Here is a 14,502-nt window from a genome sequence, read left to right on the forward strand (position 1 = left end):
TTCAGGGACCTATTAGCATCTATACCACTTTGTATATAAATACCTAATGTTCCAATAATACATTATTGAGTTTTCTCAAACTACATGGTATCAGAGCCTGCCCTAGTGTGCAACGTTTTTCTTTTGTGTTTGCCCTAGTGTGTAAAATGATTTAGGGTTCCACCTTCTTCCGATTTACATATTTCCGGTCACCACCGAGTCTCACCTCCCAGCCCATCCGTCTACCCATCCTCAGATCGGCAGTTTCGCGGCGGTCCGGCATCATTCCGACCGGCGAGTGCACCGCACACGCCACTTAACTCCGGCGAGCTTCCTCCACGCGCCGGTGCGTGACGGCGCGTCCGGCCACCGATTCAACTCCGACCGACACCGTTGGCTTCGTCTCCCTCCGATCGGCCTCCCTGTCCACTTTATTTTGTGTTCCGGCAACTTTTGTTTTCGCACCCGTGAAGGTTGGTCCCTGTTTGTGTTTCTTTTTTGCTGAAACTTGTTGGGTTGTGTTTCTTCTTTGCTAAAATGGCTCAGGACAAGGATAAGAAAGTTGAATCTAGTAAGAATGTGGTTAGTAGCATTATGACAGTTTCTCCTAAGATTACTGATCATAAATTGACGTGTTCCAACTATTTAGACTGGTATAAAACAATTAAGATTTATTTGCGTAGCATTAAAAAGACCCGTCACTTAACTGATGATCCTAAGACAGATGATGAGGATTGGATGGCAGATGATGCCTGTTTGTTTTTGGGTATTAAGAACTCTATTGATGCGTCTATTGTTGGTTTGGTTCGTCATTGTGAGTATGTCAGACAACTTATGGACTATCTGCAAAATATGTATGCTGGGAAGGATAATTTGTCTCGCTTATACGATACGTATAAATCTTTCTATACTACTGATCGTCAGGGTCAATCTGCTCAGGATTACTATATGCAGTTGAGGGAAATTTTTCAGCAGTTGAATGAATTGCTGCCTTTGAGTACTGATATAAGAGTGTTGCAAGCTCAACGGGAACAAATGTTTGTTCTTCGCTATCTGTGTGGACTTGGTTCTGATTTTGAGGGTGTTACTTCCCAGATTCTCTCTAGTGCCACCATTCCTGATGCTGAGGAAGCTCTTAGCCGTGTTTTGCGAAGTGGGCTGGTTCTGTCACCCACTCTTGTTGTTCCTTCTTCCTGTGCTCTAGTCAGCCACAAGCCTTCATCTGACCGCTCTTATAAGGGTCCGACTAAGGGTGGTACTCGGGATACCAGATATCCAACTGAAGGGAACAGAGTCTTCCGGGACACCAGATATCCAACTGAAGGGAATGGAGTCTTTGAGTGCTATTACTGTCATGAGCCGGGTCATACCACGCATACTTGTCCCAAACTTAAGGCAAAGGGGCAGCACAAGCACCGGTCTGCTCACATTGTCACTAGTGATGCTACATCCTCTGGCCCGACCTACACCCTTACTGCAGATGAGTATGCTAAGTATCAAGAATCATTAGCTCCTCAGCATTCTACTTCACCTATCACTGCTATTGCTGATTCAGGTAATTCTAATAAGTGCCTCATTTCTTCGTCTTCAAAGTGGGTCATTGATTCTAGTGCAACAGACCATGTGACAGGTAATTCTGAATTGTTCACCTCTCATAATAAAAATTTTCCTTCACATGTTGCTTTAGCTGATGGTACACATTCCCCTGTCATTGGTTCTGGCACTATTAACCCAACTTCTTCTCTTTCCCTCTCCTCTGTTCTTAATGTGCCTGGATTTACATTCAATCTAATTTCTGTGAGTCAGCTTACTCGTTCACTTAATTGTTCTATCTCATTTTTCCCTGATCATTGCTTATTTCAGGATCTCATGACGAAGCAGATTATTGGTAGTGGACGGGAAGCTGGCGGTCTCTACGTCTTGGATACAACTGTTAGAAGACCGGTTGCTCTCTCTAGTCTGTCCACACCTTTTGATGAACATTGTCGGTTGGGACATCCGTCTCTACCAGTGTTGAAGAAATTATGTCCTCAGTTTCAGGATTTGTCTAGTTTAGATTGTGAGTCGTGTCAGTTTGCTAAACATCACCGTTTGTTTGCCCCTCCCCGAGTCAATAAAAGGTCCAGTTTTCCATTTGAATTAGTTCATTCTGATGTTTGGGGTCCTTGTTTCGTTGTGTCGAAACCTGGTTTCAGATATTTTGTTACTTTTGTGGATGATTATTCTCGAACTACTTGGTTATATTTAATGAAAAGTCGTTCTGAATTATTTACTCATTTTACTACTTTTTGTGCTGAGATTAAAACACAATTTAATGTTTCTGTTCATATACTCCGAAGTGACAATGCGAAAGAATACTTTTCTGGACAATTTCAATCTTTCATGATCCAGAATGGTATTCTCCATCAATCTTCCTACGTTGATACACCATCCCAAAATGGTGTTGCTGAACGCAAGAATCGTCATCTTCTTGAAACTACTAGAGCTCTTCTGTTTCAAACACGTGTTCCTAAACATTTTTGGGCTGATGCTGTCTCTACAGCATGTTTTCTGATCAATCGTATGCCTTCTTCCGTGTTACAAGGTGAGACTCTGTATGGTACTCTCTTTCCTCATAAACCTGTGTTTCCTGTGTCACCTCGTATTTTTGGGTGTACTTGCTTTGTTCGAGATGTTCGTCCACAAGTCACTAAACTTGACCCCAAAGCCCTTAAATGTGTCTTCCTTGGATACTCTCGTCTTCAAAAAGGGTATCGTTGTTTTTCTCCTTCTCTTGATAAATATCTTGTATCTTCTGATGTCACGTTTATGGAACATCTTCCCTTCTTTTCCATGTCGTCTGATATCTCCACAGGTGATACTGATGTTGATGATGAGCTGGTCTATCACGTTCACCAGGTCTCGGATGGATGTCCCTCTAAGCCACCAATTACTCAGGTATATTCACGACGTGAGAGACCTCCTGCTTCTGATCCAGTACCAATTTCTGCTCCGCCTTCAGATCCTGCTCATGAGTCAAGCCAAACCACTGATGAACTTCCCATTGCCCTTCGTAAAGGTAAAAGATCTTGCTCCCATCCTATTTCTGCTTTTGTTTCCTATGAACGCTTATCTTCTCCTTCACAGTCTTTTGTTGCTTCCCTTAACTCTACTACTACTCCTAAATCTGTATCTGAGGCGTTGTCCCATCCGGGCTGGCGCCACGCCATGATTGATGAAATGAATGCTTTGGATGCTAATGGTACTTGGGACTTGGTACATTTACCTGTTGGTAAGAAACCTGTTGGATGTCGTTGGGTATTCGTTGTGAAAGTTAACTCTGATGGTTCTGTTGCTCGACTAAAGGCTCGCCTTGTTGCAAAAGGCTTTGCTCAGACTTATGGGGTTGATTATTCTGACACCTTCTCCCCAGTGGCTAAAATGGGCTCTATTCGTCTCTTTATCTCCCTGGCTGCTCACTCTAATTGGCCCTTGCATCAGTTAGATATCAAAAATGCTTTCCTACATGGGGACCTTCAAGAAGAAGTTTACATGGAGCAACCACCAGGGTTTGTTGCTCAGGGGGAGTATGGCAAAGTTTGTCGTCTCCGCAAATCTCTATATGGGTTGAAACAAAGTCCTCGAGCATGGTTTGGAAAGTTTAGTCAAGCAATTGAGATTTTTGGGATGAAGAAGTGTAAGTGTGATCACTCTGTTTTTTATAAACATTCTGCTTGAGGTATCATTCTCTTGGTCGTCTATGTAGACGATATTGTTATTACAAGCAGTGACATGTCAGGAATCTCGTCTTTGAAATCATTTCTCCATGGTCAGTTTCATACCAAGGATCTAGGAGCTTTGAAGTACTTCTTAGGAATTGAGGTGTCAAGGAGTAAGAAAGGAATTTTCCTGTCTCAAAGAAAATATGTTCTTGATTTGTTGTTCGAAACTGGAAAATCTGGAGCTAAGCCATGCAGTGCACTTATGACACCGAATGCGCATCTCACATCAGAAGGAGAGCCCTTTGAAGACCCTGGAAGATATAGGCGTTTGGTTGGAAAGTTAAACTATCTTACAGTGACTAGACCGGATATTGCCTATTCTGTCAGTGTTGTTAGCCAGTTTATGTCATCTCCCACTGTTGATCACCGGACTGCACTGGAACAGATCTTATGCTACTTAAAGGGAACTCCTGGCCGAGGCTTACTTTACAAGAATTATGGTCATACCCAGATTGAGTGTTTCTCTGATGCAGATTGGGCAGGAGACAAAGATGATAGGAGATCCACTACTGGTTATTGTGTCTTTGTTGGAGGTAATTTAATTTCTTGGAAGAGCAAGAAGCAACATGTTGTTTCTCGCTCCAGTGCAGAATCTGAATATCGAGCGATGTCTCAATCAGTGTGTGAGATTATGTGGATTCGTCATCTCCTCTCCGAACTTGGGTTCAACGTCACCACTCCGGCAAAATTATGGTGTGATAATCAAGCAGCTCTTCATATTGCTTCCAATCCTGTGTTCCATGAACGTACTAAGCACATTGAAATAGATTGTCATTTTGTTCGTGAAAAGCTAGAAGAAAACATCATTGCTACAATGAACAGCTTGGAGACATTTTTACCAAAGCCTTAAATGGGGTTCGGGTAAATTACATCTGTAACAAGCTGGGCATGTCAAATATCTATACTCCAGCTTGAGGGGGAGTGTAATGTATGTAATTGTATATAGATATTAGTTTAGGGACCTATTAGCATATTAGTTCAGGGACCTATTAGCATCTATACCACTTTGTATATAAATACCTAATGTTCCAATAATACATTATTGAGTTTTCTCAAACTACAGCATTACATAGAGAAATTTGGAGATTTTCTCCATCGAAGCTTGTGAATAACTTTGAATACTTTGTGGTTTCTTGGTTGGTTTCAAGTTAAAACCTTCGAAATTTCCCCTCTCAACTCCTCTCTCTATCACCCTATCCTTCGGTTTGCCATGGAAATATTTGCTTCCATCTTATCCACTCTCCATATCTCTTATTCTTTCTTCTTTTCATTATTCTCTGCTTGATTCTTATCCATTGATTAGCCACTGGATAGTGTTTGCAAATAAGCTTAGTTTGCTGAATGTAGTGTCCTAGAAGACGAAGTGAAGAAGAAATGAGGCCCATAATTTTGTTGGTAAAAGCTTAAACTATATGTGACATGATTTTCTTATTTATTTCAATTTCAATTAAAATAGGACTATACAAGAAATTTTAGACTTTATTTGTTTACAGGTGGCAAATAATCTGTTGTTAAGGCTTGCATTCTTCTTTATAATTGATGATATTTTTGTTAACTATCCAGATTTCTAAGATGGAAAAGAGTGCAGAAAAGGAAGGTGGCTTAGTGAGAAAGTTCAAAAATATTTGGCCACAGCTAAAGTCAAAATCGTATGTAAGGTCTCTTGAACTTGAGTTATTTGTGTTTATCTGTACCATGTACCCTGAAGATTTTAGAATACCAATTGAAGATTTAGTTGCATTTGGAATGGGCATAAAGTTGTTTGAAGATGTGCATGACATAGCAGGAGCAAGAGATAGAGTTCATCACCTAGTTGACATCGTTAATTTCCAAAAGAAGTTTAAGCTTCAACTCGAGAAAGATGATTACGACAACCAATACGTCAAAATGGGTGGTCGTTCACATCCATCGAAATTTGAATTTAAGTCTATAAGTGAGGATTTTGCAAAGGAAAATAGGTATAAAAATTGCTATGGACTTTCAGTTGCGCTTAATACAATCAGTGAGCACACTGCTAATTGGAATTATCCGAAGCTTACTTTGTTACTACTTAAATATAGGGCAAATTCACAAAGTCTTCCAGTTGATTTTTTTAAAGGAATGGAAAAGCTTCGAGTTCTATCTTTGGATGTCTCATCATTGCCACAGTCACTTGATATGCTAAGAAATCTTCGAATCTTGCGACTTAAAGTACTTAAGTTGAAAGATATGTCTTCAATTGGAGGTCTTGTAAATCTAGAATTTCTTACAATTTCTTCCTCATGTTCAATAGATATTCCTAAGGAGATAGGACAACTTGGTAATCTGAGGTCGCTCGATTTAAGAAAAACGAATCTTGCGTACATTTCACCAGGTGTGTTGTCAAAATTGTTGAAACTAGAAGACTTGTATTTCCCATTGAGCTTCGGAAGGTGGGGGTGTAGTGTGAGAGAAGAAGCCGATGATTACGATGAATGGGAGACAAGTAAAGACGATGATTATGGCATGAAGAGCGAATCAATGCAAGCCTTAACGAGATATCAACTCTTTCACTGAATGCATTACAGATTTGTGTACCAAAAGCTTCAATGATGTGCAATAAGTCACCGATCATCAAAAGCATCCAGCGATTTAAATTTTTTGTACTGAATGAGCTTAAATGTCAACTGTTTGGTGAAAGTTCAAGGAATGAGTTGCAACTCACAGGTGATATCTGTGATATTAAAGAGAGTGGCATACATGATTTGATTAGTAAAACTGACGACTTGATTTTGATACGAGTAAGAAATTTGAAGAATATCATGTACCAACTAGAAGATTGTGAGTTTCTACAATTGAAGAAGATGATTATTACAGAATGTGATGAAGTGGAATATTTAGTTGATACATCAGAAAATCGGATTCCAGATAGTCCATTCTTGGAGTTGCGGAGTCTTCACTTGTCCATGTTATCTAATCTGATAGAAGTTTGGAATGGAACAAGTAGAAGCCTATGTTTTCGATGGTTTTTGAACTTGAGAGAGATAAAAATAAGATTTTGTCATAAATTGAAATATGTATTTCCACTGTCAATTGGTAGAGGATTGATACGACTCAGAAGCATAGAGATACTTGATTGCAGTGAAATGGAGGGAATTTTTTATAGAAATGAAGTAGATGATAACACTAATGGGATTTACTTAGTTGAAGAACTATACTTGTATTCACTTCCCAAGTTTGTTGGTTTTCTGGTACAAAGGGATTGTACAATTGAGGAGGATCGTGTTGACACCAATCAGTCTTCGACAACTATTCAGGTAAAAACACTGTTTCTGTATTCATGGTTTTTCTTCTTTTTTTTCTTTTAAGAAAAAAGTAAGATGACAAAAGAAAGAAAGAAAGAAAGAGAAGTGCATCGTTTCATTATTGTAATAGTATCTCCTTGGATAGATTGTGTCAAATGGGAATGGAGGTTGCAATAATGATGAACTCATGTGTCCCGCACGGAAGCTGCAACAAAGTGTTATCCAACAATTTGTTCCCAACAAACAGGTACATATAACCACTTAAATGATGGATTATTTGTGATTGTATGTTGCATATATAAACTACAAGGATAACACTTTGTTGAATTGCTGATTAGTTCATTTCCATAGCTCGAATTAGCACATTAATAGGTGAGTTTCAGTAGAAAATTCAGAATTTAAAATAAACATGTCTTTCTTTTTAAATTTTATTTGGTTTATATAGTAGTTTGGAGATTTAAATATTGTGTTAATTATTACAATAAAAAATTAAATGTGTTATAATTTTTTAGTTCGATTGGTTTTAATGTTATTTATTAAAGTTAAATGAATGGAATTTGAATGGATCCTTACATATTTTTTACCGTATATTTTGTAAGTTATTTTATTATATCTATTAAATATAAATATATATTTTTTTCAATTACATTGGTTTTAATGCTATTTATTCAAGTTAAATGAATAGAATTTGAATGGATTCTTACATATTTTTTTTATCGTCATATAATTTTTTTCCGTTGGAATATTTTGTAAGTTATTTTATTATATCTATTAAATATATATTAGGTTAGATATAATATTTATAATTTTTCTTTATTACTATTTTGACAATTAATCAAAAAGGCCTCTAAAACTCTCCAAATTAATTTCTCATTGCTTCCATTATTATATATAAAATATAGATATAGAATCCATCACTCAAAATGACAAAGAAATTTAGAACGGTAATCGTGACAAAACATGATTTATAATTGAAATAAATTTCATTGTAAGTATAATGTTTTACTACCTCTTTAATTTTTCCATTTCGTCTCCAACTTCAATAAACAAATATTGTGTGAAATTTTATATCTGTTCGTACCAAAAATACATAAAAAATAAAAAATTCAATCCATATGAGTTAGGTAAACCCAAATTAAAAAAAAAATCAGTGAACTTTATTAGGTTCTGAATTTAGAAAATTAATCTAAATACAATTAAACCTAACAATTGAGTTCATTAAAGCCAAAAATCCATACTTACTTTGTTTTTGACAAAATAAGTCTTACTTTGTTTTCTCCACCATTGGATGAGCTTACTTTGTCAAAGTTCATCACCATCCAATGGTGGAAAAAACAAAGTAAGCATAGCCTACCCCTTTAGTTAGAGTTAACAATTGAAACAATTACACCTAGCAAATTATACTAAAAAAGAATGAAAATATACAAATATTTATTTAGTCATTTAAAAAAAAGACAAATAAAAAAGAAAACATAGATAAGGCAGCGAGATGTCTGGAATAACATAGTTAAGAACAAAATAACTACACATGAAAAAAATTGAATAATTACCTTCGGAAACATAACGATTTCCTATAATTTCTGACACATTTGTTTTTTTCCGATTTCAATTGTCTATGCCTCTTCTATTTCCATCCGATTTCTTTAATTGGAGATATCAAAGTCTAAATTCTCCCAAAATTGATAGATTTTTTTCTGGAATTGTTAGAATTTACTTTTTACAGTGTGTTTTCCATGGCATGGCACTGTATTATAAACATTTGTATGTTTTCAATCGGTTCTAACCAGATTTCCGAGTTGAATTGCTGAATTAGTTGATTTCCTCATAGCATCTCCAATTGAGTAGTTGATTAAGCTTTTGACTATTTATATATATTATATATACTTTTTTTTTTTTTAATTTTTAAAATAATATGATAGGGTATAATTAATTGGTGGATCCCTTGTGATTGGTGGATCACTTGTGATTGAGTGGCTATAGAGTTTAACCTAGGGGTGTGCATCGGTTCGGTTTAAACCGCACACCGAACCGAACCGAGTGAATTCGGTTTTTCGGTTCGGTTTTTTTAACAATTCGGTTCGGCATCGGTTTTAATTTTAAGTGTATTTCGGTATTCGGTTCGTTTTGGTTCGGTTTGACAAAAAATGTGAAAAAACCGAACCGCACCGAATTGCACATATTTTACATTTTTATATATATATACACATATATATTTGATCATACAAGTTTAATTTTTTTTATTATTATTGAGATAATAACCCAATATAGATATATTTTGGAAATATTTAAATTTTTTTTGTTGTTGAGGTAAATTTAATGAAAAAATATAGTGATTTTTATTTGTTGTTTGTTATTTTCAACTTAATTCGGTTCGGCTCGGCTCGGCTCGGCTCGGTTAACCATTGGAGTTGATAACCGGACTTCTGAGGGGAATAAAATATACAAGATACTTTCTCTTCATCTTTCTCTATTTGAGATATATCACTTCTCCCAGTCCGGTGACTTAGAATCATAAGAATCCCGATTCAAAGTATCTTAAAGTAATTTTGAAGAACTTATGGTATTCCCTTATCATTTTTCTTTTCTTTTTATTTGCTCTAATATTATGTTTCGATAGTACTGGTACTTATTGCAGGCAACACACTACTAATATATATATATACCCTTCTTTTGATTTTGGAAGGTTTCAGGTATCAAGGAGAAGGACAAACTTAGCCGTATGGAGATGCATTCTGCATTTGCACCAGAATTGATGAATGAAAGATTAATAAAGTTGAAAAAACTCAAAGTAGCATTTTGTGATGCATTAAGAGTTATATTTTGCTTTGAGGAAAACCATTCTACTTCTATTGGGGTCCTTAATTCTTTGGAAGAGTTAGAGTTATATGCTCTACGAAATCTGAAGCATATCTGGTTTAATATTCCACAAAATATCATAGCCTTTCGGAGATTACGGCTTCTAGTTTTATCAGAATGTCACAATTCATATCTTCTCACAATTTCAATGGCCAAACTTTTGGTTCAGCTACAAAAGATACAGATTAGTCGTTGTGAGAAGATGGAAGAAATTATTGCAGCCGAAGATGCAAAAGATGTAGATAATACTGTCTTTCCTAGACTAAAAGCTTTGGAACTTCATCATATGCCTAGCCTTAAGATATTCTCTAGTGTGATTCATGCTATGGAATTTCCATCTTTAGATTTTTTGAAGGTGAATCAATGCAATATGATGGAAGTTTTCTCTTATGGGTCTTTAGATACACCAATGCTCAACAAAGTACAAATAGATGGAAGCTCATATTCTCTAATGGGAGATGTTAATGCAACTTTGATAAGGTGAAATCTCTTTTATTATATATATATTTTTTGCTTAATACACCCCTAACCTCCGTACCTGTCCAGTTTCAACTGCCCCTATACTTTAAAAACGTTATATTTATCGGTGGACTTGCTTAAAGTGACTTATTAACTCTCTAATATCCACGTGGCAGGGCAACGAGAGATTTTGGTGAGAGTTCAGAGGGCAATAGATCATTGTAAGCAAGTTCAAGAATAGATGTAAGTTCAAAGAGGCAAAATGTTACTTTAATAAAGTTCAGAGAGCTAACACTTCACTTTAAGGAAGTTAGGGAGTAAATAAGTTAGGGTACACCAATGCTCTTATTTGATGCTGAATAAGTTTTCTCTTATGGGTCTTTAGATACACCAATACCCAAGAAAGTACAAATAGATGGAAACTCATATTCGCTTATGCGAGATCTTAATGCAACTTCGACGAGATCTTCATGCAACATTGGCGAGGTGAAATCTCTTTTCTTATACTTTTTTTTTTTTTTTTTTTTTTTTTTTTTGCTGTAGCTACCTTCAATTGTCTCTCTCTGTACTTTTGAAAACGTTGTATTTACTTCCTGAACTTGCTTAAAGTGATTTAGTGACCATTATACGTGGCAGAGTAAATAGAAATTTTGGTGAAGTTGAAATGCGTACACTTTAAGCAAGTTCTGAATTTAGGCAATATTTGACTTTTTTCATCAAGATAAAAAAAAAGAAATATTAAAGAAGAACTAAGGAAGTGGAGGCTAAAAGCCAGTACCACTTGGACATAGACAAGATTTTAATACCCTCTTTTTTAGCCAACTGAGCTAAAATATTCTTTTGTTCTGCTTTATGTTCAGGTTTATAAGTACAAATATATTTCCTTTAGGGGGGGGCTGCCCAGGGCGGCATACTCACGGGTGGTGCTGGAGACCGGGGGGCTCCCGGGCCATGTGCTGTCTCCGCCCCTGTGTATATTTTTTTATTTTTTATTTATTAACTTTTAGAATTTTTATTCTGTATTTTCCCACAACACTTAACACTTCCTTCACATTAGGTTCAGTTGGGCACAACAATGCCAAATTGGCGTGAAGTGTTTGGCATTTCTTCACCCTAAAAGCTGGGAAAACTGTTTTCACAAAAAACTACAATTTGTAGTGTTTTTGGAAACGTAGGTATCACAACTTATCAACAAAGCTCGTATTAACTTTTTTTCGGACAAAAACATGTAACCTAATATTATATCTTTTTTATTTTTTGACTTTTAGAACTTTTATTTGGTTTTTATCGAAGACTCTCGTTAGCTTTTTCTCACAACACTGTCCCCACTGTTGGCCACAGCAATGCCAAACTGTCCTTACTGGAATATGAATAAGCTGACATATTGGTGTTTTTATTTGTAGAGAGCGATGTGCATAGTTTCGGCATGCTACTGCTTGAATTAATGACAGGCTTACTGGCAGTAGATAGAAAGCGTCGAAAAGAAGAACAAAATCTGGATGACTGGTTGAAGGCAATTCTCTCAAACAAGAGACAGTTAAAAAGCATATGGACACAAGGATGAAAGGAAATTACTCATCTGAAGCAATGTTACTAACAGCACAACTTGCTTCAAAATATATAGAATGGGACCCTGAAAGCCGCCCATCCATGAGACAAGTTGTGGAGGCATTGCATCACATTAATACAATATGAAAATTTATGAAAATTCAAGTGAATAATTGAAAGTTTTCATTATTCTGTGCTAAATAGACTGCTGATTTTTTCATATTTGGTATTGATGTGAAAAAATCTGTAGCTAGTGCCTAGGACAATTGAGATTCTTTGTATTAGGACAGAAAAAGGATTAAAGAGGGGCTGGTGACCTTATTTCGATGTTTAACTTAGCCGAGTTTAGAAAGGTGGCCACTGAGCAATCAAGTATGAATTGCAAAGATGTGTGTATGTACCTTGACTTTTTGCAACATTGTGTCCTATTTATAAGGTGCTAGGTGAAATTTCGGTAGTTGGTTTAAAATATGTGCCCTAGCTTCTCTTGAGGACAGGTGTCGGTCTCTAAATGGTGGACGTCTTCTGAAATTGAGGGATTTTTTAATGTGCCTAATTTGTATTTTCTAAATTTCAGGTGTGAATTGGTGGACCTATTCCAAAATGGATTTAGAATAGTTCTCATTGGTCCAGTGTCTTGGCGGTTACGCATCGTGGCATGGTTTGATCTTTATACTCTCCTTGCACCATGCGTCATTGTATTCCCTGATGATGACTCATATACAATCCTTTATATTTGATATCAGATGTTCATCCATGGTTTTTTTTTAAGATGATATTAATTTTTCTTTATAAAAATATTCATAACTTTCAATATAATTTAACATATTTTTTATTCGCTAAAAAAAAAACATATTTTTTATTCATTAACTTTTAGAAATTTTAGTGTGGATTCCCTTTGTAGCAGATTCAGTTGGACACAATAATACCAAACTGGCCCATAGAGGCATTTTTACATATTGGTGTTTTTATTTTATTTGCAGAGTGTGATGTATATAGTTTCGGCATGTTACTACTTGAATTAATGACAGGCTTAAGGGCGGCGGACAGAAAGCGTCGAAAAGAAGAAGAAAATCTGGAGGATTGGTTGAAGCCAATTCTCTCAAACAAGAGACAGTTAAAAAACATCATGGACACAAGGATGAAAGGAAATTACTCATCTGAAGCAATGTTACTAACAGCACAACTTGCTTCAAAATGTATGGAATGGGTACCTGAAAGCCGCCCATCCATGACACAAGTTGTGGAGGCATTACATCATATTAATGCAATATGAAAATTCAAGTGTATCATTTAAAATTTTCATTAATTTGTGCTAAATAGACTGTTGATGTTTTCATAATTTGAAGCTTTTGCAAGCAAAGGAACTAAGTAATCCACTGATCTATGAACACGAAACAGAATAAAGTACTGGTCGCATGGACCATGATTGGTTAGTTATTGTTAGATTTAAGCTTATTAGATTTGAGCCATTGGATGATTATAATCTCAACCGTAGGATTCTAATAAGTCTAAGATCTAACGTAAATTACTAAATTCAATTTGGTCTGTCAGGGTTCACGTGAAAACTATTGGTGAAAGCTAAATGTTAGTTAGATGAAGAGTCTCTATAATTTGACATAATAACCGACCTTATCTAGTATAATATTCACATGGATCTTAACTAATTAATTTAATTTAATTTAATTTGGTCAGTTACTGGTAGATTTAAGTTTATTAGATTTGAGTCATAGGATTATTTTAATCTTTACGGTAAGATTTTAATAAGTTTAGATACAATTAAATGATTAAATTTCATTAATTTGTGCCTAAATAGACTGTTGATTTTTTCATATTTGGTACAAGTTTTAGATTTTAGTTTATAATCAAAATTTGAAGCTTTTGCAAGCAAAGGAACCATGTAATACCACTTATCTATGAACACGAAATAGAAGTGGAAGTGAAAGCTAAACTTATATCTAACGGTGAATAGCCAAATTCGTTTGATCATTAAGATCCATGACCTTACATTAAGAAGAAAGAAAAATCTCCACCCCACCCTGATGTGATTTGAACCCATGACCTCCGTAGTCATAGGTAAACTCTCAACCACTAGGCTAAGGATTCTAATAAATTTAGATCTAACGTAAATTACAAAATTCAATTTGGTTTGTTACGGTTCATGTGAAAACTACTGGTTTATTGGTGAAAGCTAAATGTTAGTTAGATGAAAAGTGTGGATAATTTGACATAATAATTGACCTTTTTCTATTACATATTTATTGTCAACAATCCAATATAATGTTCACATGGACCTTAACTAATTAATTTAATTTGGTCAGTTATTGGTAGATTTAAGTTTTTTAGATTTAAAGCCGTAGGATAGAAGTCGTAGGATAGATTTAAGTTTATTAGATTTAAGCTGTAGGATGATTTTAATTTTCAGTGTAGGATTCTAATACGTTTATATGATAAATAAATTTCATTAATTTCTGCTAAATAGACTGTTGATCTTTTGGCACAAGTTTTAGATTTTAGATTATATTCAAAATTTGAAGCTTTTGCAAGCAAAGGAACTGCATAATCCACTGATCCATGAACACGAAATAGAAGTGGAAATGGAAGCTATAATATTGTTCGCATGGATCCTGACTGGT

General features: G+C 35.6%; 1 protein-coding gene across 3 annotated transcripts; it reads left to right on the forward strand.

Annotated features, from left to right (window-relative positions):
• The first annotated feature begins 337 nt into the window (after nucleotides 1–337).
• Nucleotides 338–12,026, forward strand: LOC136208588 (uncharacterized). Of its 3 annotated transcripts, none has more exons than XM_065999630.1 (6): nucleotides 338–452; nucleotides 5,304–7,015; nucleotides 7,149–7,250; nucleotides 9,687–10,339; nucleotides 10,704–10,804; nucleotides 11,722–12,026. In XM_065999630.1, the coding sequence occupies exons 2-5, from the start codon at nucleotides 6,308–6,310 to the stop codon at nucleotides 10,765–10,767; spliced, it is 1,527 nt and encodes a 508-aa protein (XP_065855702.1). In that variant the 5' UTR covers nucleotides 338–452; nucleotides 5,304–6,307; the 3' UTR covers nucleotides 10,768–10,804; nucleotides 11,722–12,026. The 3 variants fall into 3 exon arrangements, with proteins under 3 accessions (XP_065855702.1, XP_065855704.1, XP_065855703.1); XM_065999632.1 differs by lacking the exon at nucleotides 338–452 and adding an exon at nucleotides 2,918–3,037; XM_065999631.1 differs by lacking the exon at nucleotides 338–452 and adding an exon at nucleotides 5,088–5,135.
• Nucleotides 12,027–14,502: the final 2,476 nt, after the last annotated feature.

The sequence above is a fragment of the Euphorbia lathyris genome, chromosome 10 (genome assembly GCF_963576675.1).
Source record: "Euphorbia lathyris chromosome 10, ddEupLath1.1, whole genome shotgun sequence".
In the NCBI taxonomy this organism is placed as follows: Eukaryota; Viridiplantae; Streptophyta; class Magnoliopsida; order Malpighiales; family Euphorbiaceae; genus Euphorbia; species Euphorbia lathyris.